This window comes from Martes martes (genome assembly GCF_963455335.1).
Source record: "Martes martes genome assembly, chromosome: 6".
NCBI classification, from domain to species: Eukaryota; Metazoa; Chordata; class Mammalia; order Carnivora; family Mustelidae; genus Martes; species Martes martes.
The window spans coordinates 83,427,602-83,444,249 of record NC_137893.1 but is presented as its reverse complement, the minus strand read 5'-3'; the positions used below and the strand labels follow the sequence as shown (position 1 = coordinate 83,444,249).

The 16,648-nt window shown below is 41.9% G+C and overlaps 1 protein-coding gene across 6 annotated transcripts in view; it reads right to left on the bottom strand.

The window, feature by feature from the left end:
• LOC308343927 (bombesin receptor-activated protein C6orf89 homolog) overlaps nucleotides 1–16,648 on the bottom strand; it is a 42,583-nt gene that overhangs the window by 19,184 nt on the left and 6,751 nt on the right. The window contains exons 1-5 of one of the 6 annotated variants that reach the window (XM_080805167.1): nucleotides 16,034–16,076; nucleotides 9,380–9,422; nucleotides 8,817–8,913; nucleotides 3,219–3,426; nucleotides 2,544–2,757 (exon numbers count right to left, since the gene is read on the bottom strand). In XM_080805167.1, the coding sequence (XP_080661293.1) occupies nucleotides 2,544–2,757; nucleotides 3,219–3,407 (403 nt within the window). In that variant the 5' untranslated portion in view covers nucleotides 3,408–3,426; nucleotides 8,817–8,913; nucleotides 9,380–9,422; nucleotides 16,034–16,076. Of the gene's footprint in view, nucleotides 1–2,543; nucleotides 2,758–3,218; nucleotides 3,427–8,816; nucleotides 8,914–9,246; nucleotides 9,423–14,997; nucleotides 15,097–16,033; nucleotides 16,251–16,648 lie in introns of those variants that run through there. The other 5 variants (XM_080805166.1, XM_080805165.1, XM_080805168.1 and 2 more) reach the window with 5 other exon arrangements.

Genomic DNA, 16,648 nt, shown 5'->3' with positions numbered 1-16,648 from the left:
TATTTTCTGCAGCAGAGTGGGAGGTTGACGTGAGTCACTGGAGAGTCACTTCGCTCCTTCCCATCAAGAGGATTCAGGAGCAGGGTTTCCGATCCAAGGCTGGAACCTAGAGAAAGAATCCCTTTTGTTGCCTTTTGTTCCCTGGGTGGAGTCAAGAAGAAAAAGTACCAGGGGCGCCTGGGTGGCTCAGTGAGTTAAAGCCTCTGCCTTCGGCTCAGGTCATGATCTCAGGGTCCTGGGATCGAGTCCCACATTGGGCTCTCTGCTCTGCGGGGAGCCTGCCTCCCCTCCTCTCTCTCTCTACCTGCCTCTCTGCCTACTTGTGATCTCTGACTGTCAAATAAATAAATAAAATATTTTAAAAAGAAAAAAAAAAAAAAAAGAAAAAGTACCAGAGGTCAGGAGGAAACCTAGCACCACTGGTAGTGCTGCCTGGGGCATATCAGCACAGCTCCCACCATTGCCCTCGGTCATTCCCAAGGTGCCACTGCAAGGAGTGTCAGGGGACTGGGGGGAGGGGGGGGACAGATGACAGGTTAGACAGGGCAGCCCCAATATGCTAGCAGGCTTTCCTTCAGGGAGCCGAATCTGCCCTGCCAGTCTCTCTACATTTACTTCAAAGGTATCACTAAGTAATCCTGAATAAAAGGCAGTTGTTTTTTGGTACCATGAGATTAGGAATGATACCTTGTATTCCTTTTCTAGCCCTCTTACAGGCCCAGCAGTTCCTATTTCTTGCCCAATTCTCCCCAGTATGTTTCTATTTACCCCTTATAATATTATGCATTCTTAAGTTTCCTTCCAAATGCTATGCAAAATGCTGTTCATTCTACATGGCCACCGCTTCCCAGAATGATCACACACAGGAAAATATGGTGCATCAATGTTCACATTTACAAGTAAAAGCAGCACTTTAATAGAGTCAACATTAGAGAGCTAAAACCCCACCCTGCCAAGGCTCTTCTCTTTGGAACTGAGCTCCAAGGACTCATTTTATTTCCATCTGCAAGGCAAATATTCATTTGGAGTGGACCCAATAGTTAGGCTTGTGGATGAGACACTAAGGTTTCTTGAATTACTAGACTCTGACTTAGAGAATAAGCAATCGTGGTCCAATGACTCTCACTTCTTAAATTCAATAGCCTATGGAAATTTCTCTTACAGGAAAGGGAGAAAGAAAGAAACTGCCATCAATTTGGGGCTAAACACTGCTGACTTCATCTCTGTGTGCCAAACAGCAGAAGATGCCTTGAGGGAGGCAGTGAGAGGAAGACTGGAAAGGAGGCTGATGCATATGAGGATGCAGCACAGGCTGTCCTGATTAACAAGTTTCTCTGGATCTTTCCATGTGCTCTGGACCTTCCGTGATAGGGTACTGGAAACGTCGCTTTTTTTTTTTTTTTTTAAGCTTTGATGATGACATTTCAAAAACAACCCTTCCAATAAATACAAGGAAGTTATATCTGGAATTAAAAACTTTCTATACATGAGCTAATGAAAAAAAAAAAACTCATGAGGCTTTTTGTTTTGTAACGTTCCCGTCCTCTGATTTTAGTATAATTTTGGAAATCTTTCCATAATTTCCTCCCTCAAGTGTACAAAAATAGCTTTCAAAGGAAACTCAATCCAAGTAATTTTTTGTGACTGATTAGGTCTTGGCTTAAATAGGGGCATTATAAAGTGTAGTTTCCACTAGGAAATTTTTGCTGAAAGCAAAACAAAGAGAGAACATACTTACTTAACAGTTATGCTGGAACCTAAAGGTTTCAGAACACGGTTAAACAAAAAGTTCTGAAATCCATCTGTGAACTTAATTTACATATTTCTTCATACAGGCAAATAAGATTAACACCGCCAAAATAACAAAATCCCCTTCGTTGTTTCTCAAAGAGTAAATTTCAAGTCTTGTCATGTTATGTTGTTCTCAGAAGGAAAGTGCTCAAATGGTGCATCAGACCAGAAATTCCTGTGGCACCAATGATGCACCATTACTAAGTTAAGTGCTTTTTAAATTCAACTTATTGGCAGAACTCGCTTAGGACCATGAAATAAGCATACTGTGAGACAGAAAAGACTAAACTAAAAGACCATGACAAACTGGGACAAAAACCTAGTCCAACAGGCAAGGACTATTAGAGGATATGGCTAAAAGCAAGCTTGACTCACATGCTTTCAGTAAATCAAGAGATATTTATTAAAATGCCTATTATGAACAGGGAGCACAGGAGAGAAGAGAGTAGAATACGACATTCAGATCCTTTCTATAAACAGAAACACTCATCTCCACTTGTGTGCTTTGGTATTGGAGGGGGTTGAAATTTGGCTCCCCCAGAAGTGTTTTTCTGTTCAGTTTCTTAATCTCTCTGAGCCTCAGTTTCTCAATCTGAAAAACAGGGACAATAAAACCCATCAGTCCCCACTGAATTAAATGAGACAAAATAGGGAAAGTGTCTCTCATTAGATGTCAATACACATTATTTCCTTTCCCATCGTATACTGTCAATAAAGCTCTCTCTCAGAAGTAGTAAAATGCAGCATTCTACCTGGAAAGGGTCTGTCTTCATCACCCCCATGCAGAGGAATTCCCTTGTTTTCTGGCATATACTTCCTGGTAATGGGCAAGGACATCAGCCGGATGTGATGGATGAGTGAGCGCCAGGTGTGAGCTCCAGAAAGCACTGGTTCAGGCGGTAATGGGCTGAAAGGTTGAATCACAAAGTAGGCAGTGAGCAAGATTAATCCCAGGGTTACAAGGACCTACAAGGAAAGACAGGGAAAGGATTAATAATTGTCCCAGCAAAAAAATATTTTAATGCCAAGAAAAAACCCCGCCTCTTCTATTATTTCCAATGTGCCTTAGAACTAATCCATTTTCATAAACAAGTCATTTACATCCACTTCTGAAAGCATTTAAAGTTTGATTTTGAGAACTATGAGGACTGCAATGCTCCCCAAGCTTCTATCATATGAAAAATTATACAAAAAAAACCAGTTTAAAATACACACTAATACAGTTTAACTATAAACATATAGCTTCCATCTAGGATATTTAACAAAATAGTCAAATTTCCTAGTAACACATGATAATGAGAGCAAAGGCCAATTTATTCACAGAAAAACTAAGGTTCAGTGGTGGAATCAGTGGACAGTAGTTTTTGGAGTGAAAGTTGAAGAATTTGTGTTCTATAAGGTATCTCCACATCAGAACACATTTTTACCTTATACATAGCTATCAGGAGAGGATACTGGGGTGGCCCCCTCTGAGGTTCATTCTTTTCCAGGAGCTGTCGGATAAATTTTTCAATTGCCTTCTCTGACATGCCACACTGATGGCCTGTTTGTCTCACCAAATCAACAGTCTCTGAAAGTTTGTCATAAATGCTGAGCTCACTGGCAGCGAGATCCATGTCTTCCAATACAAAATCCCTGGGAGAAAGAAAATAAATGTAAAAACAAAGATGGTTTCTTTCAAGTCCTTCCTCCTCAAAGCTCCTTCCTTCAGAACAGCTCTTCTTGACCATCTGTGTGGGCAGGACCAGCTTTGTGTTTTTCCTAATCCACTGCAGGCCAATGTTTTTGTAAAACAAAATCGATGTCTAGACAATGTCAAGTTGGTGGCATACGGCTTTTAGGTGTTTCTTAATTGTGGGGTAGTAACAAATGGTTTACAGACCAGTACTGGTTCCCAAACACTTTGAGGAATGCTAGTCTAAGAGCACAATAAATAAATGAAATGGGACTCTGAAACACTAGTACCAAAATGATTTCTGAAACCAATCACAAGAGTTCTGTTACCAGTAATTTACTTAAATAAAAAGAAACACAACATGGAGTCTTGTTGATCTTATTTCTTTGCATTTACATCAGATATGCCTTTTAGCAACACAGGAGGAGGAACTAATCACTGAAAGCAAGATTTACTGTGTGGGACATGCTGATACTCTTTGTTATTGTTAGAGCAAGAATTTCAGGCAACACGGAAACCATGGCACTGGGTCTTCAGACCTTGTACATTGCAGTCCTCATGCTTTTCCACAAACACGACTTTAGAAAATAAAGAGCCTTTTATTCGTGTTTTATATACTTAAAAGACCTGAGATCTTTAATTTCAAAATTCAATTTGTTCTCATAGTTACTTCAAAGCCGAACTGTTTCACAGTAGCCATAGAATAAAAGGTAAAAACTAAAGTGGCGAAATATAATACTCTCTTGTAACATTTGTAAAATGCAGTCAAATAGTTCTTTTAAAGACTGCTTGTGTTTAAAAAAAAAAAAAAAAGTACTTCCTTCATTTATAGAAGGAAAAACAGAGGGGCACCTGGATGGCTCAGTCGTTAAGCATCTGCCTTAGGCTCAGGTCATGATCCCAGAGTCCTGGGATAGAGCTCAGCGTCCGGCTCCCTGCTCAGCGGGAAACTTCTTTCTCTCCCACTCCCCCTGCTTGTGTTCCCTCTCTCGCTGTGTCTCTGTCAAATAAATGAATAAATAAATAAAATCTGAAAAAAATAAAAAGAAGGAAAAATAGGGCTTGGGATTTATGTTCTCTTCTATTGGTCTTTTTTCCCCTTAAATGTAGAGGTCCTCTTAATCTCACATACCTTATCCCCAAAGTGCTTCTAACCCCAAAAAGCACTGACAGGATACAATTCAATTTTTTTTTTTAGTAAGGAGATGCTGCCACCTGTAGAGCAGAGGACAACAGTCCTGGAGGTCAGCGGAGAAAAGCAGGCCCACAGTGCCACCAGCCAGCGAGCACCTCAGCCTATCTCCCCTTCCAGCAGAGCCTCTGGGGGACTGACTGACTGGTGCTCTTTATGACTCTTAACCCTTTAGTTCACTAGTTATGAAGTGGGCCTACACATTAGAATCACCTGGACAGTTTTTTTTTTCCTAAGATTTAATTTATTTATTTGACAGACAGAGATTACAAGTAGATAGAGAGGCAGGCAGAGAGAGGAAGGGAAGCAGACTCCCTGCTGAGCAGAGAGCCCTATGTGGGGCTTGATCCCAGGACCCTGGGATCATGACCTGAGCCGAAGGCAGAGGCTTTTAACCCACTGAGCCACCCAGGTGCCCCCCACCCCGGACAGTTTTTAATGAACGCTCATACCAGGACCTCAACCCTAACCAATTAAATCAGAAACAGACTTCTAATGGTGAATTAACAGGCAGGGAATCTAGACTTTGAGGAACTGGCTGGGGGAGGGGAGAAAGCCCCCACACCTAATGAGTCTAAATCCCTTCCCCAAAGTCTTTGCTCTTGCTCAGTGTTTTTAATAGGTCATACAGGCTTTCATTTCAAGGTTCAGATAAAAGGATGGGTAAACTCTATTTAGAAATGTGTATTTTCAGGGTGCCTAGGTGGCTTTGCCTTCGGCTCAAGTCATGATCTCAGGGTCCTGGGATCAAGTCCCGCATCAGGCTCTCTGCTCAGCAAGGAGCCTGCTTCCCCCTCTCTTTGCCTGCCTCTCTGCCTACTTGTGATCTCTCTCTGTCAAATAAATGAATAAAATCTTTTAAAAAAAATAAGTATTTTCAACCAATGGTTCTGGGACAATGAGATATCCACATGCAAAATAATAAAATAGGACCCTTCCTTCTACCATACACAAAAATGAACTCAAAATGGATCAAAGACATAAACTTAAGAACTAAAACTATAAACCCTTAGAAGAAAACGTAGGGGAAAATCTTCACAACACTGGATTAGGCAATGGTTTCTTAGATACGGCAGGAAAAGCATAAGCAGCAAAAGAAAAACTAAATTGGACTACGTTAAAATATAACATTTTTGTACTGCCAATGATACCTTTTAGGAAAGTGAAATGACAACCCACAGAATGGCAGAATGCATATGCAAACCATATATCTGATAAGAGATTGGTATTCAGAGTAAAGAATTAGTACAATTCAATAATAAAAAGACGGCCCAATTTTAAAATGGACAAAGAACGTGAACAGACATTTCTCCAAAGATACACAAATGGCCAATAAATTCATGAAAAGATGTTCAACATCATTAGCCATCAGGGAAATACAAATCAAAACCACAATGAGACACTACTTCACAACCACGGGGATGGCTATAATAAAAAAATCATATAAGCTGGCAAGATGTTCAGCACCTGGAACCCTTGTACACTGCTAGTGGGAATATGGTACAGCTGCTTTGGAAAAGTTTGAGTTTCTCAAAAATTTAAACAGAGTTATCATATGATCCAGTAATTCCACTTGTAAGTATGAACCCAAGAGAATTTAAAACATATTTCCACACACAAACTTGCATACAAATATCCAAGCAGCATTATTCATAATAGCTCAAAAATAGAAGCAATCCAAATGTCCATGAACTACTGAATGGATGAATAAAATGTGGTATACCTACACAATGAAATATTATTGGACAATAAAAAGGAATAAAGTATTGATACATGCTACAACACAGGTGAGACTTGAAAATATTATGCTAAATGGAAGAAGACAGTCACAAAAGATAACATAAGACTTCATTAATAAAATGCAAACAGTCAAGAATAGAGGCAATCTATAGAGACAGGAAGTAGATTCATTAGTAGTTATCCAGTGGAGGGAGGGGAGAATGGGGAGTGACTGTTAGTAGATATAGTGTTTCTTTCTAGAGTGACAAAAACATTCTAAACTTAAATTGTGATGATAGTTGCACAACTCTGTGAATATACTAAAAATGTACACTAAAATTGTACATTTCAAATGGGCGAATTTCATGGCATATAAATTAAAGCTCCAAAAAGACATTTTTAAAATCTGTATTTATAGAATTTCAACATATGCCTGTTGTGGCATTTATTATACTACACTGCTATGATCTGGCTAAGTCACTTGGTCTACTTCATCCAAAAAATAAAAGGACTGTGAAGTAGGAGGTTTTCAAAGTCCCCTCTAGCTCTAAAATTTTAAGAGTAGATGACGACTTCAGGAATTAGAAAAAATTCAATTCATTAGAAATTAAGGACTTATGCCGAATTGCATTCCTACACCACTTCCTGTTATGCCATCCTATATGCTAGGCATCATGCTAAACACTCTAGAAACATTATCTTTGTAAATCATCACAGCAATCCCAGAAGGTAGATGTGACTTTTTTTTTATTAAGTTTTTAATTTTAATTCCAATATAGTTAACATACAGTTCTATCAGTTTCAGGTGTACAATATAATGATTCAACAGTTGTATATGTGACTCAGTGCTCATCAAAGGTAACTACTCTTTTTTTTTTTTTTAAAGATTTTATTTATTTATTTGACAGACAGATCACAAGTAGGCAGAGAGGCAGGCAGAGAGAGAAGGGAGGAAGCAGGCTCCCTGCTGAGCAGAGAGCCGGATGCGGGGCTCGATCCGAGGACGCTGGGATCATGACCAGAGCCGAAGGTAGCGGCTTTAACCCACTGAGCCACCCAGGCGCCCCCACAGGTAACTACTCTTAATCTCCTTCACCTGTTTCCCCCATTCCCTCATCAACCTCCCCTCTGGCAATCATTAGTTTGCTCTCTATAGTTAAGAGTCTGTTCCTTGGTTTGTATCTCTTTGCTTTCAGTTTTGCCAAAAGGTAAGTGTGATTAATCCCATTTCTCAAATATTGAAACTAAGCTCAGAAAGGTTCCATAACTTGCTGGGATGTGAAGTCAAGTGTGCCTGACATCAGGGTTGATGCTTTTAACCTTTATGCATGCTGCCTCCCTTACCAAGTACTTTCCTACTCTGAGCTGGCAGTACAGAAACCACAATACCGTGTCCCTCAATTATCACAACTGAGTGGTTGAGAACTGGAAAAGTGAGCAACTACAATGATTCCTGGAAAAATAAAGCAGTAACTTATAACAATATTTTTCACATCGTGATTTTTTGACTAGTGATTCCAGAGACAATTTTTCTGTTGAAATTAACAGACATTCTAAGCAAGCAAGGATAATGTTCGAACAAACCATAATTAATTACCCAAAAATATCCAGTCAAAATCCATTAAAATTTAGTTAAGAGCCAGAAAAGAGAGCAGTGAGAATATGAGAAAAAATCCCAATAAAAAATTTGGAAGTGTTGGAAGGTGGAGCACATGTAGGTAGCCCTCAGGCAGCAAAGAACATCACATTATTGCGCCTTTAGGAGAACTGTGAAAGGAACAAAAGCGCAAGTGAGGAGAATTAACTACCATCATTTCTAATGACAATGTCACAACCTTCCGTAAACCTCTGCTTACTTTTAATACACATAAACATCTCACCAAACAGAGTTTGTATTGTAAAAAACAACAGGGTTTTTTTTTGTAATTCAAGTATACAATGATATTAAAATACTGAATATATTTTTGCCAACTGTACACCCTTCTTCCTTGAGATTCTGACATACTTCCCAAGTTATGGGATGGATTATTACTAATAATTTCATAAAGTTTCTAAGAGCATATGGGGATCTTCATAATAAGCCCTCCTTTTGGCTTTGGTTAGACCAGTCGTCCTCACCTGGGGGTGATTCAGGACAGGGGACATTTGGAAAGTCTGGAGACATTTTTTATGGTCACACTGGAGGGATACTAGCATCTAGCAAATATGTTAATTAAACACACACAAAAAATGTCCCTTTGGGTTGGGATTTCAGACTAGCAAAGCAGCTCCTTGCTGTGATCTGAAAGTCAGTCCTCAACACAAGGATTTGTATTAAAAAATAATAATAAAAAATCTTGTCCTCTTAAAAAAAAAAAAATCAAACACAGAGTCATGGCTAAGTATCAAGCATGAGGGGACTGACTGAAATCAGTTGAGCCTTGATGGCAATTCCTTTACCTCCAGAAAGAAAGAGAGATCCAACTCTGGCAGGAATAAACTTTGCCACAGAGGGAAGTTCCAAAGAGTGAGCTTGACTTCTAACAGTGGCTTAGACCTGCAAGGGCACAGGCAGGGTCACTAGCAGAATTATGAAAATCAAGGTATCATGCACCACCCTGGACAGAAGGAACTGCTAGAACATCTGGGAGTGGGATCCAGGTGCAGAAGTATTCAAACTCTTCCCTGTTGACTAAAGGCACACTCCCAATTAGGAGACACTGCTTTAGCCAGCAGTTCTCCACTGGGGAAGACTTTGTTCCCCAGGGAACATGTGGCAATGTTTGGAGACACTATAGATTGTCAAAACTGGAAAGGCACCATTAGCATATAGTGGATAAAGACTAAACATCCTACAAGGACGGCCCCCTATAACAAAGAACTGTCCCACTTAAACTGTTAAGAGTGCTGAGGTTAAGAAATTCTCCTTTCAAGGGAGGCCGGGGTGGAGGTGAGGGGAGAGGTAAGCCAGGAGGCTGTTCGCTTCTGAAGGAGCATCTCAGGAAGAGAAGGAAGCCACTGACAGCTCTGATGAGATGTTCTCCACAATTCCTTCTGGGTCTCAGTCTAGGAAAAAAACAGGACAGAGGCATAGCTGACAGAATGACCCTGACAGAAGTTATCAACAAAAATATTTAAAGTAGAAAACAGGTTAAGAGGTCAGAGTAAGGGGCGCCTGGGTGGCTCAGTCAGTTAAGTGTCTGCCTTTGGCTCAGGTCATGATCCCAGGGTCCTGGGATCAAGCCCCACATAGGGGTCCCAGCAGGAAGCCTGCTTCTTCCTCTCCTTCTGCCTCTCCTCCCCGCCACCCCCCCCACTTGTGCTCTCACTCTCGCTAATAAATAAATAAAATCTTTAAAAAAAAGAAAAAAAAAGAGGTCAGACCTAATGTCAACTTCTGCTTTGTGCTGTCTAATACAGAATTCCTTTAGAGTTATAAATATGTCCCAAACACTGATTTGACATCACCCTGGAGGGTCTCGGTTTACCAAACTAAACAGCTGTGCCAGTTAGGCAACTCTGAGATGCCATACTGATGCATCTAGCTAAAACATGAAAGGGAAAATGCTATATTTCAAAAAGAAAGTTTCAAAAGTCCATCTAAATATGTCCCAGGGGTGCCTGGGTGGCTCAGTCGTTAAGTGTCTGCCTTCAGCTCAGATCATGATCCCAGGATCCCGGGATTGAGCCCTGCATCGGGCTCCCTGCTCAGAGGGAAGCCTGCTTCTCCCTTTCCCACTCCCCTTGCTTGTGTTCCCACTCTCACTGTATCTCTCTCTGTCAAATAAACAAACAAATAAGTAAATAAATAAATAAACACGTCATAATCTTCAATAGTGGGAACAACATCCCAAGTAATACTAAATTTTCTTTTTTCAGTACTAGGTTCTTTAGTGCTAGCTATGCAGTATGATAAACCATTCCTTAGTGTTATGAACAAATTCTATTCTATTTTATCCAGTGATTCCCATCAACTGAAGAAGTTCTACTAAAATGAAAAAAATGCGGTCTTTGGTATAATAAAAACCACTAAAAAACCCCTATCATATTTATTTTTTTAATGTATTTTTTAAAAGAGTTTATTTATTTATTTGACAGACAGAGATCACAAGTAGGCGGAGAAGCAGGCAGAGAGTGAGAGGGAAGCAGGCTCCCCGCTGAGCAGAGAGCCCCTTGCAGGGCTCGATCCCAGGACCCCGAGATCATGACCTGAGCTGAAGGCAAAGGCTTAACCCACTGAGCGACCCAGGCACCCCACAAATATAATATTTGAAGAAAAAATAGTTGATGAATATTAAAACAAGAGGATTTAAAAGAGCAGGAATTAAAAATGTAAAAAGTGCTCAAAATTTACAACTGAGGGAATAGTTTTTTGCAGGTTTTTTTTTTTAAGATTTTATTTATTTAAGAGAGAGAGAGACACAGCGAGAGAGGGAACACAAGCAGTGGGAGTGGGAGAGGGAGAAGCAGGCTTCCCGCTGAGCAGGGAGCCCAATGCCAGGCGCTATACGGGACTCCTTCCCAGGACCCTGGGATCACGACCTGAGCTGAAGGCAGCTGCTTAACAACTGAGCCACCGAGGCACACCTACTTTTTTTGCAGTTTTATCATCACTTGACTAAGTCCTCTTTCTGGACATCTCTGTCCAGTGAAACTTGGTGAGTCTGACACTTTCTTTGCTCACTGAAAATATGTCTCTTCCACTTTTTCCAGCTGCTTATTTTTGAAAAATTGTAAGCCTCCAGAAAAATGGAAATACTACAATAAACACTTGTATATCCTTCCCTTAGACTGACTGTTAACATTTGGCCAAATCTGCTTTATCTGTCTCCTCTCTGCTTTTGCCAGAATCATTTAAAAGTTAGTTGCAACACATCATGAAATCACTTCTAAATATTTCAGCATGCATCTCCTCAAAACGAGGACACTGCTCTACTTAATCATAAGCAAAATTATCACACCTACTAAAATAACTCTCTAAGATTATCTAATATCCACACCATAGTCAAATTTCTGTTAATAAAAGGCTATATAGTTTTTTAGAAACCCAAGATCCAATCAATAGTCACACATCACAACTAGCTGTCATGTCTCTTTGGTCTATTTAAATCTAGAACAGATCTTGGCCTTTTTTTTTTTTGGTCCTTTATGATAGGAATATATTTGAAGCAGTAACCCCCATCCCATTTTAAAACTTATTTTCACCTGGTCCTATCCTCACCTTCTCTAGTTTCTGTCATTAAAACAACAACAAACCCTTCCTCTCTAGAATTCCAGTGCTCATGTTCTCCCTCCCTTCTGAGCCAAGTTCCTTTTTTTAAAGGAGGGAGGGGTGCATCACTTCATCTTTTTTCTCAGATCTCCATTTGTTTACTAACCTCTTGAAATTATATTTCTGCCCTGCTCACACCGATAATGCTCTCACTCAGGCCACCAATGGCTCTCTACATGCCAAGTCCAAAGGTTTTGGATGTTTTCTCAACTATCACCTTACCTGACCTCTCTGTAGAACCTGCTGTTGCTATCTACTTTCTCTCTCAAGTCTCTCAAACCTTGGCATAATTCTCTTTTCTCAGAGACTATACCCCTGAATGTGGTATTTATCACAGTTGTCCTTGATCTTCTCATACCCTCTATGGCTTTAACTGCCATCTATTAGTGATTCCAAATCTCTTCTCCAGTCTACAACTTTCCAGAACTCCAGACCCATCCATCCACCTACCTACCAGACACCATGGCCAAAATTTCCTACTGTCTCTTATATGTAATATGTCCATAACTGACTATTTTCCTCCCTGCAACCCATTTATCCTACTATATTGCTTTGTAATTAACAGAAACACCAGTTCTCCAGATTTAAAACTTCTCTTCCACCTTCCTCATCACCACCAATGAACTAATCACTAAAACCTCAATTCCACCCCCTGTATAGTTCCCACCTTCATCATCTCCCCTTTAGCTCTACATTAATGGCAGTTAAGGCCCTCAATATCTCTCCCATGGACCATCACAAAGATATACTTTATTTCTACACTTCCAGTCCTCCTTCTCCTCTCCAACCTGTCCTCTACTCTCTCCACAAATTATTTTTCTGAAACACAAATTAGTTCATGTTACTCATCTATTTAAAGCAATTTCCTTGGGGCACTTAGGTGGCTCAGTGGGTTAAAGCCTCTGCTTTCTGCTCAGTCATGATCCCAGGGTCCTGGGATCAAGCCCCATACTGGCTCTCTGCTGGGCAGGGAGCCTGCTTCCCCCTCTCTCTCTCTGCCTGCCTCTCTTGTGATCTCTGTCTGTCAAATAAACAAATAAAATCTTTAAAATAAATAAACAAAGCAACTTCTTTGAGGGGGTTCCTGGGTGGCACAGCTGGTTAAGTGTCCAACTGTTGATTTTGGCTTAGGTCATTTCCTCAGGGTTGTGAGATCAAGACCCGAGGCCTAGCGTGGAGCCTGCTTAAGATTCTCTCTACCCCTCTCAAACAAACAAACAAACAAACAAATAAATAAAATAAAGCAACTTCCTTGAATCCCCATGACCTGCTATGCAACAGTGTAGAGAGTGGGTTAAGAAGGCAAATGGAGTTGGAAAAAGATGGATAATTACTTGATCTTCCATCTACTGTGTAGCCATAGCAATACCACTTAATCTAAGCCTCAGAGTTTTCATTATTTTATAAAATGTTGTTTAGGGATCATAAGATGATGAATGTAAAACATGTGTCCCAATACCCAAATTTAATACTTAGTAATTGTCATAAGATGAAGCCCAAATTACTTAGCATTGGCCCCTTATGACCTGGTCAACTGTTTACCTGTTCAGTCTCATTTCCCATTGCTTCTTCACATGCTTCACTGCCATACCATTTCACATCTTTTTGCTTTTGCACAAGTAATTTCCTCTGCTACAGAATCTAGCTCCCATACATTCCCAATGAGTGAACTCCTTATTCCAGCCTTGAAGTTTGTCCTTTGAACCTTAAACAGAACTCAATCACTCTATATTATACCTATTTCCATGTCTCCTCACACTGCATTGTTTTTGTTGAAAGAAAATCACAGGGGCACCTGGATAGCTCAGTTGGTTAAGTGTGTGCCTTCAGCTCAGGTCAAGAACTCAGGATCCCAGGATCAAGTCCCACATTGGGTGGTGGGGTGGGGGGGGGTGTCCCTGCTCAGCAGGGTGTCTGCTTCTCCCTCTCCTACTGCTCCCCCCCTTGCTCATGCTCTTTCCCAAATAAATAAAATCTTTTAAAAAAAAGGGGGGGGGGGATGAAAATCACAGGCCCATAATGGTGTCCCTTAGGCAAAGTCAGTAAACCAAGACTTAACACCTAACCTAACTGCAGTTTCAAACCCCCTAGAACTTTAACCAGCCAACAAGGAATTTCTGGTCAGTGCTAGAAAATTTACTGATAAAACTCTTCCCATTTCCCTTAGGTGAATGACCTTGCCAAAAAAAAAGGGGGGGGGCTTTATTCTACTCTACCTTTTTTTTTTAAAGATTATATTTCAGATTTTATTTTTTTATTTTCATTTATTTATTTTTAAAGATTTTATTTATTTATTTGACACACAAAGATCACAAGTAGGCAGAGAGGCAGGCAGAGAGAGAGGAGGAAGCAGGCTTCCCATTGAGCAGAGAGCCCGATTGTGGAGCTTGATCCCAGGACCCTGGGATCATGACCCAAGCTGAAGGCAGAGGCTTTAAGCCACTGAGCCAACCAGGCGCCCCTAGATTTTATTTTTTATTTAACAGAGCACGAACACAAGCACGGAAGTCTGGAGAGGGAGAAGCAGGCTCCCCGATAAGCAGGAAGCCCGATTTCGGGGCTTGATCCCAGGACCCTAGGATCATGACCTAAGCAGAAGGTAGACGCTTAACTGACTGAGCCATCCAGGAGCCCCTATTTATTTTGAGAGAGAGAGAGAAGGAGGGAGGGAGGGAGGGAGGGAGCGAGCGTGTGTGCGTGCATTGGCGGGGGAGGAGTGGGAGAATCTCAAGCAGACTCTCTGCTGAGTGTGGAACCCAACAAGGGGATAGATCTCACAACCCTGAGATCATGACCTGAACCAAAATCAAGAGCTGAATACTTAACCAGCTGAGGCACCCAGGTGCTCCCTCTATGTTTAAAAACCTTTCCTAGGGGTGACTGGGTGGCTCAGTGGGTTAAAACCTCTGCCTTCAGCTCAGGTCATGATCCCAGGGTCCTGGGATCGAGCCCCACATCGGGCTCTCTGCTCGGCCGGAGCCTGCTTCCCCCCCCTTCTCTCTTGCCTGCTTCTCTGCCTACTTGTGATCTGTGTCAAATTAATCTTTTTTAAAAAGTTAAAAAATAAAAAAAAAATAAAAAACTTTCCTTTTCTGTACCCCTTGGGAGCTCCCCTCTACTTGCTAGATGGGATGCTGCCTGATTAATGAATAAAGCCAATTATATCTTTAAAATTTGCTCATTTGAATTTTTGTTATTTAACACTTGAAAGCAAAGATAAATGGAGAAACAGAAGAAACTAAAAGCAGACATGAAATTCATCTCAGGCACATGAAAACTGATCAATGTCTACTAAGCAAATTTACAGAAAGGACCTAAAGTGATCATCCCTTCCCCAAACTAACTGATCTAATACTTGATTCATTTTACCTTTTATTCTTCTTATTCTTAAAAATACATCAACCTAAGAAGGATTTAGATGACATTAGGAACCTCCCATTTAGACAATCTCTGGTGCTGTGGGGCAGCTGTAGAGGACTAGGGATTCAAAGTGGGTCTTGAAAGTTGTTTTGGTCCAAAGCAGAAAGACCTAAGAGGGCAAACAGGGTTACTCTTTGGTATGCAAGTTGGACTATGTGAACTTCAGTCAAAACTTCAATGTAGCAAAAGTTGCATTTCCGTTGTTCTTCAGAAAAAAACTGTGATAAACTCAAATACACACTTTTATTAAGGGAGAAGATTCCACCATGGGAACATCAAATGAGCACCCTGAAGAAGTCAGAATAGTAAGTATCCGGGAGTAGTTTCTATTATAAAGTGATGACTGTACACTTTAAGTGTACTCGCGAATACCAAGGCTATGCAGGTTCTTAAACAGGAAAAGGTGTGCCAACAGGGTTAACGGTCTTAAGACACTACGGAACACGATTTTTGTACTAAAAGGTGATTACAAACAGCTCATCGGGTCAATAAACCAAATCATACAACTTTCTCAAACCCTAGATGCTACTGTTATCACATACCAAGTCCACACTTAAAGAAACTTCCTTAACAACTATTAGAAAAAGATGTTCGGGGTGGGGGGCGCTACTCCCAATACACACAAAAAATCCTAAGTCCGTCGAAAAAGCAGTGGAATCTAGATTTCCAGGCACCAATGTTTTGGACACCAACGTGACGCCTGCGAAACGGGTTCAAGCAGGGTCGACCTCACTTTGCTCGGCCTCTCGGAGCCAAAGAAAGAAAAGGTCTTAAAGGGAGTCAGCCTCGGCTTGGGGTGGGGGTGGGGGGCGGTGGTATGAGGGGAAAGTTGCCGGGGATGCAGGCAGTCTGCGAAACACCTGAGGCTCAAGAAATGGGCTTGCGCAGGGGCAAGGGGCTGCGCGAGGATGTCACAGACGGGCCCGGCGGTGAGGCTGTCACAGCGCGGCCTCCCCCCTCCCGGCCTCGGGGCCCAGTCACTCACATGCGGGGCCCGCGCCCTCTCGGGCTCCTCCCGCCTCGGGGACAGCAGCGGCCCGGCGAGGAGGTTAAGCCGACAACTTCCTGCTTCCGGACACGCAACCCGGAAGCAACTCCCGCGCCACCGGCGAGGCCTTGCGCCCTAGGGTAGCTCCTTCTTCACGCCCCGCGCTTCCGTCAGAAACAGAACCCGTGACGTTGCCGCGCGCGCGAGTGCGCGCGAACTCCCGCGATATCTGGAGAGCACTGGTCCCTGCTCCCCCTGGCGTCAGGTTCTTGCCGTCCGGGTTCTTTTCATTGCATGCCAGGGTCTGTCCTCTGGCTGCGCTCAACCGGGGCTTCGCAGCTGCGCTGATCCGTTCAACAAGCTTTTATTGAGGCCCCTACTACGTGCCGAGCAGCGTGTTAGGCATTAAGGGGCGGGAGTGAGAGGGTTAGGTAATGGGGGGCGAGTCCTTAAAGCCTCCCGGTGCTCTTCGTCTAAAACAAAGACAAACACTGAGGCTTCCAACTTTACCGGGCTAGCAGACCAAACGTCATTGTGATGCGTTTGCCTTGCAGTTTGACCCGCTGCCTAACTCCCGGGGGAGGGCAGGCGGCCTTGACAGTTCCGGTAGAA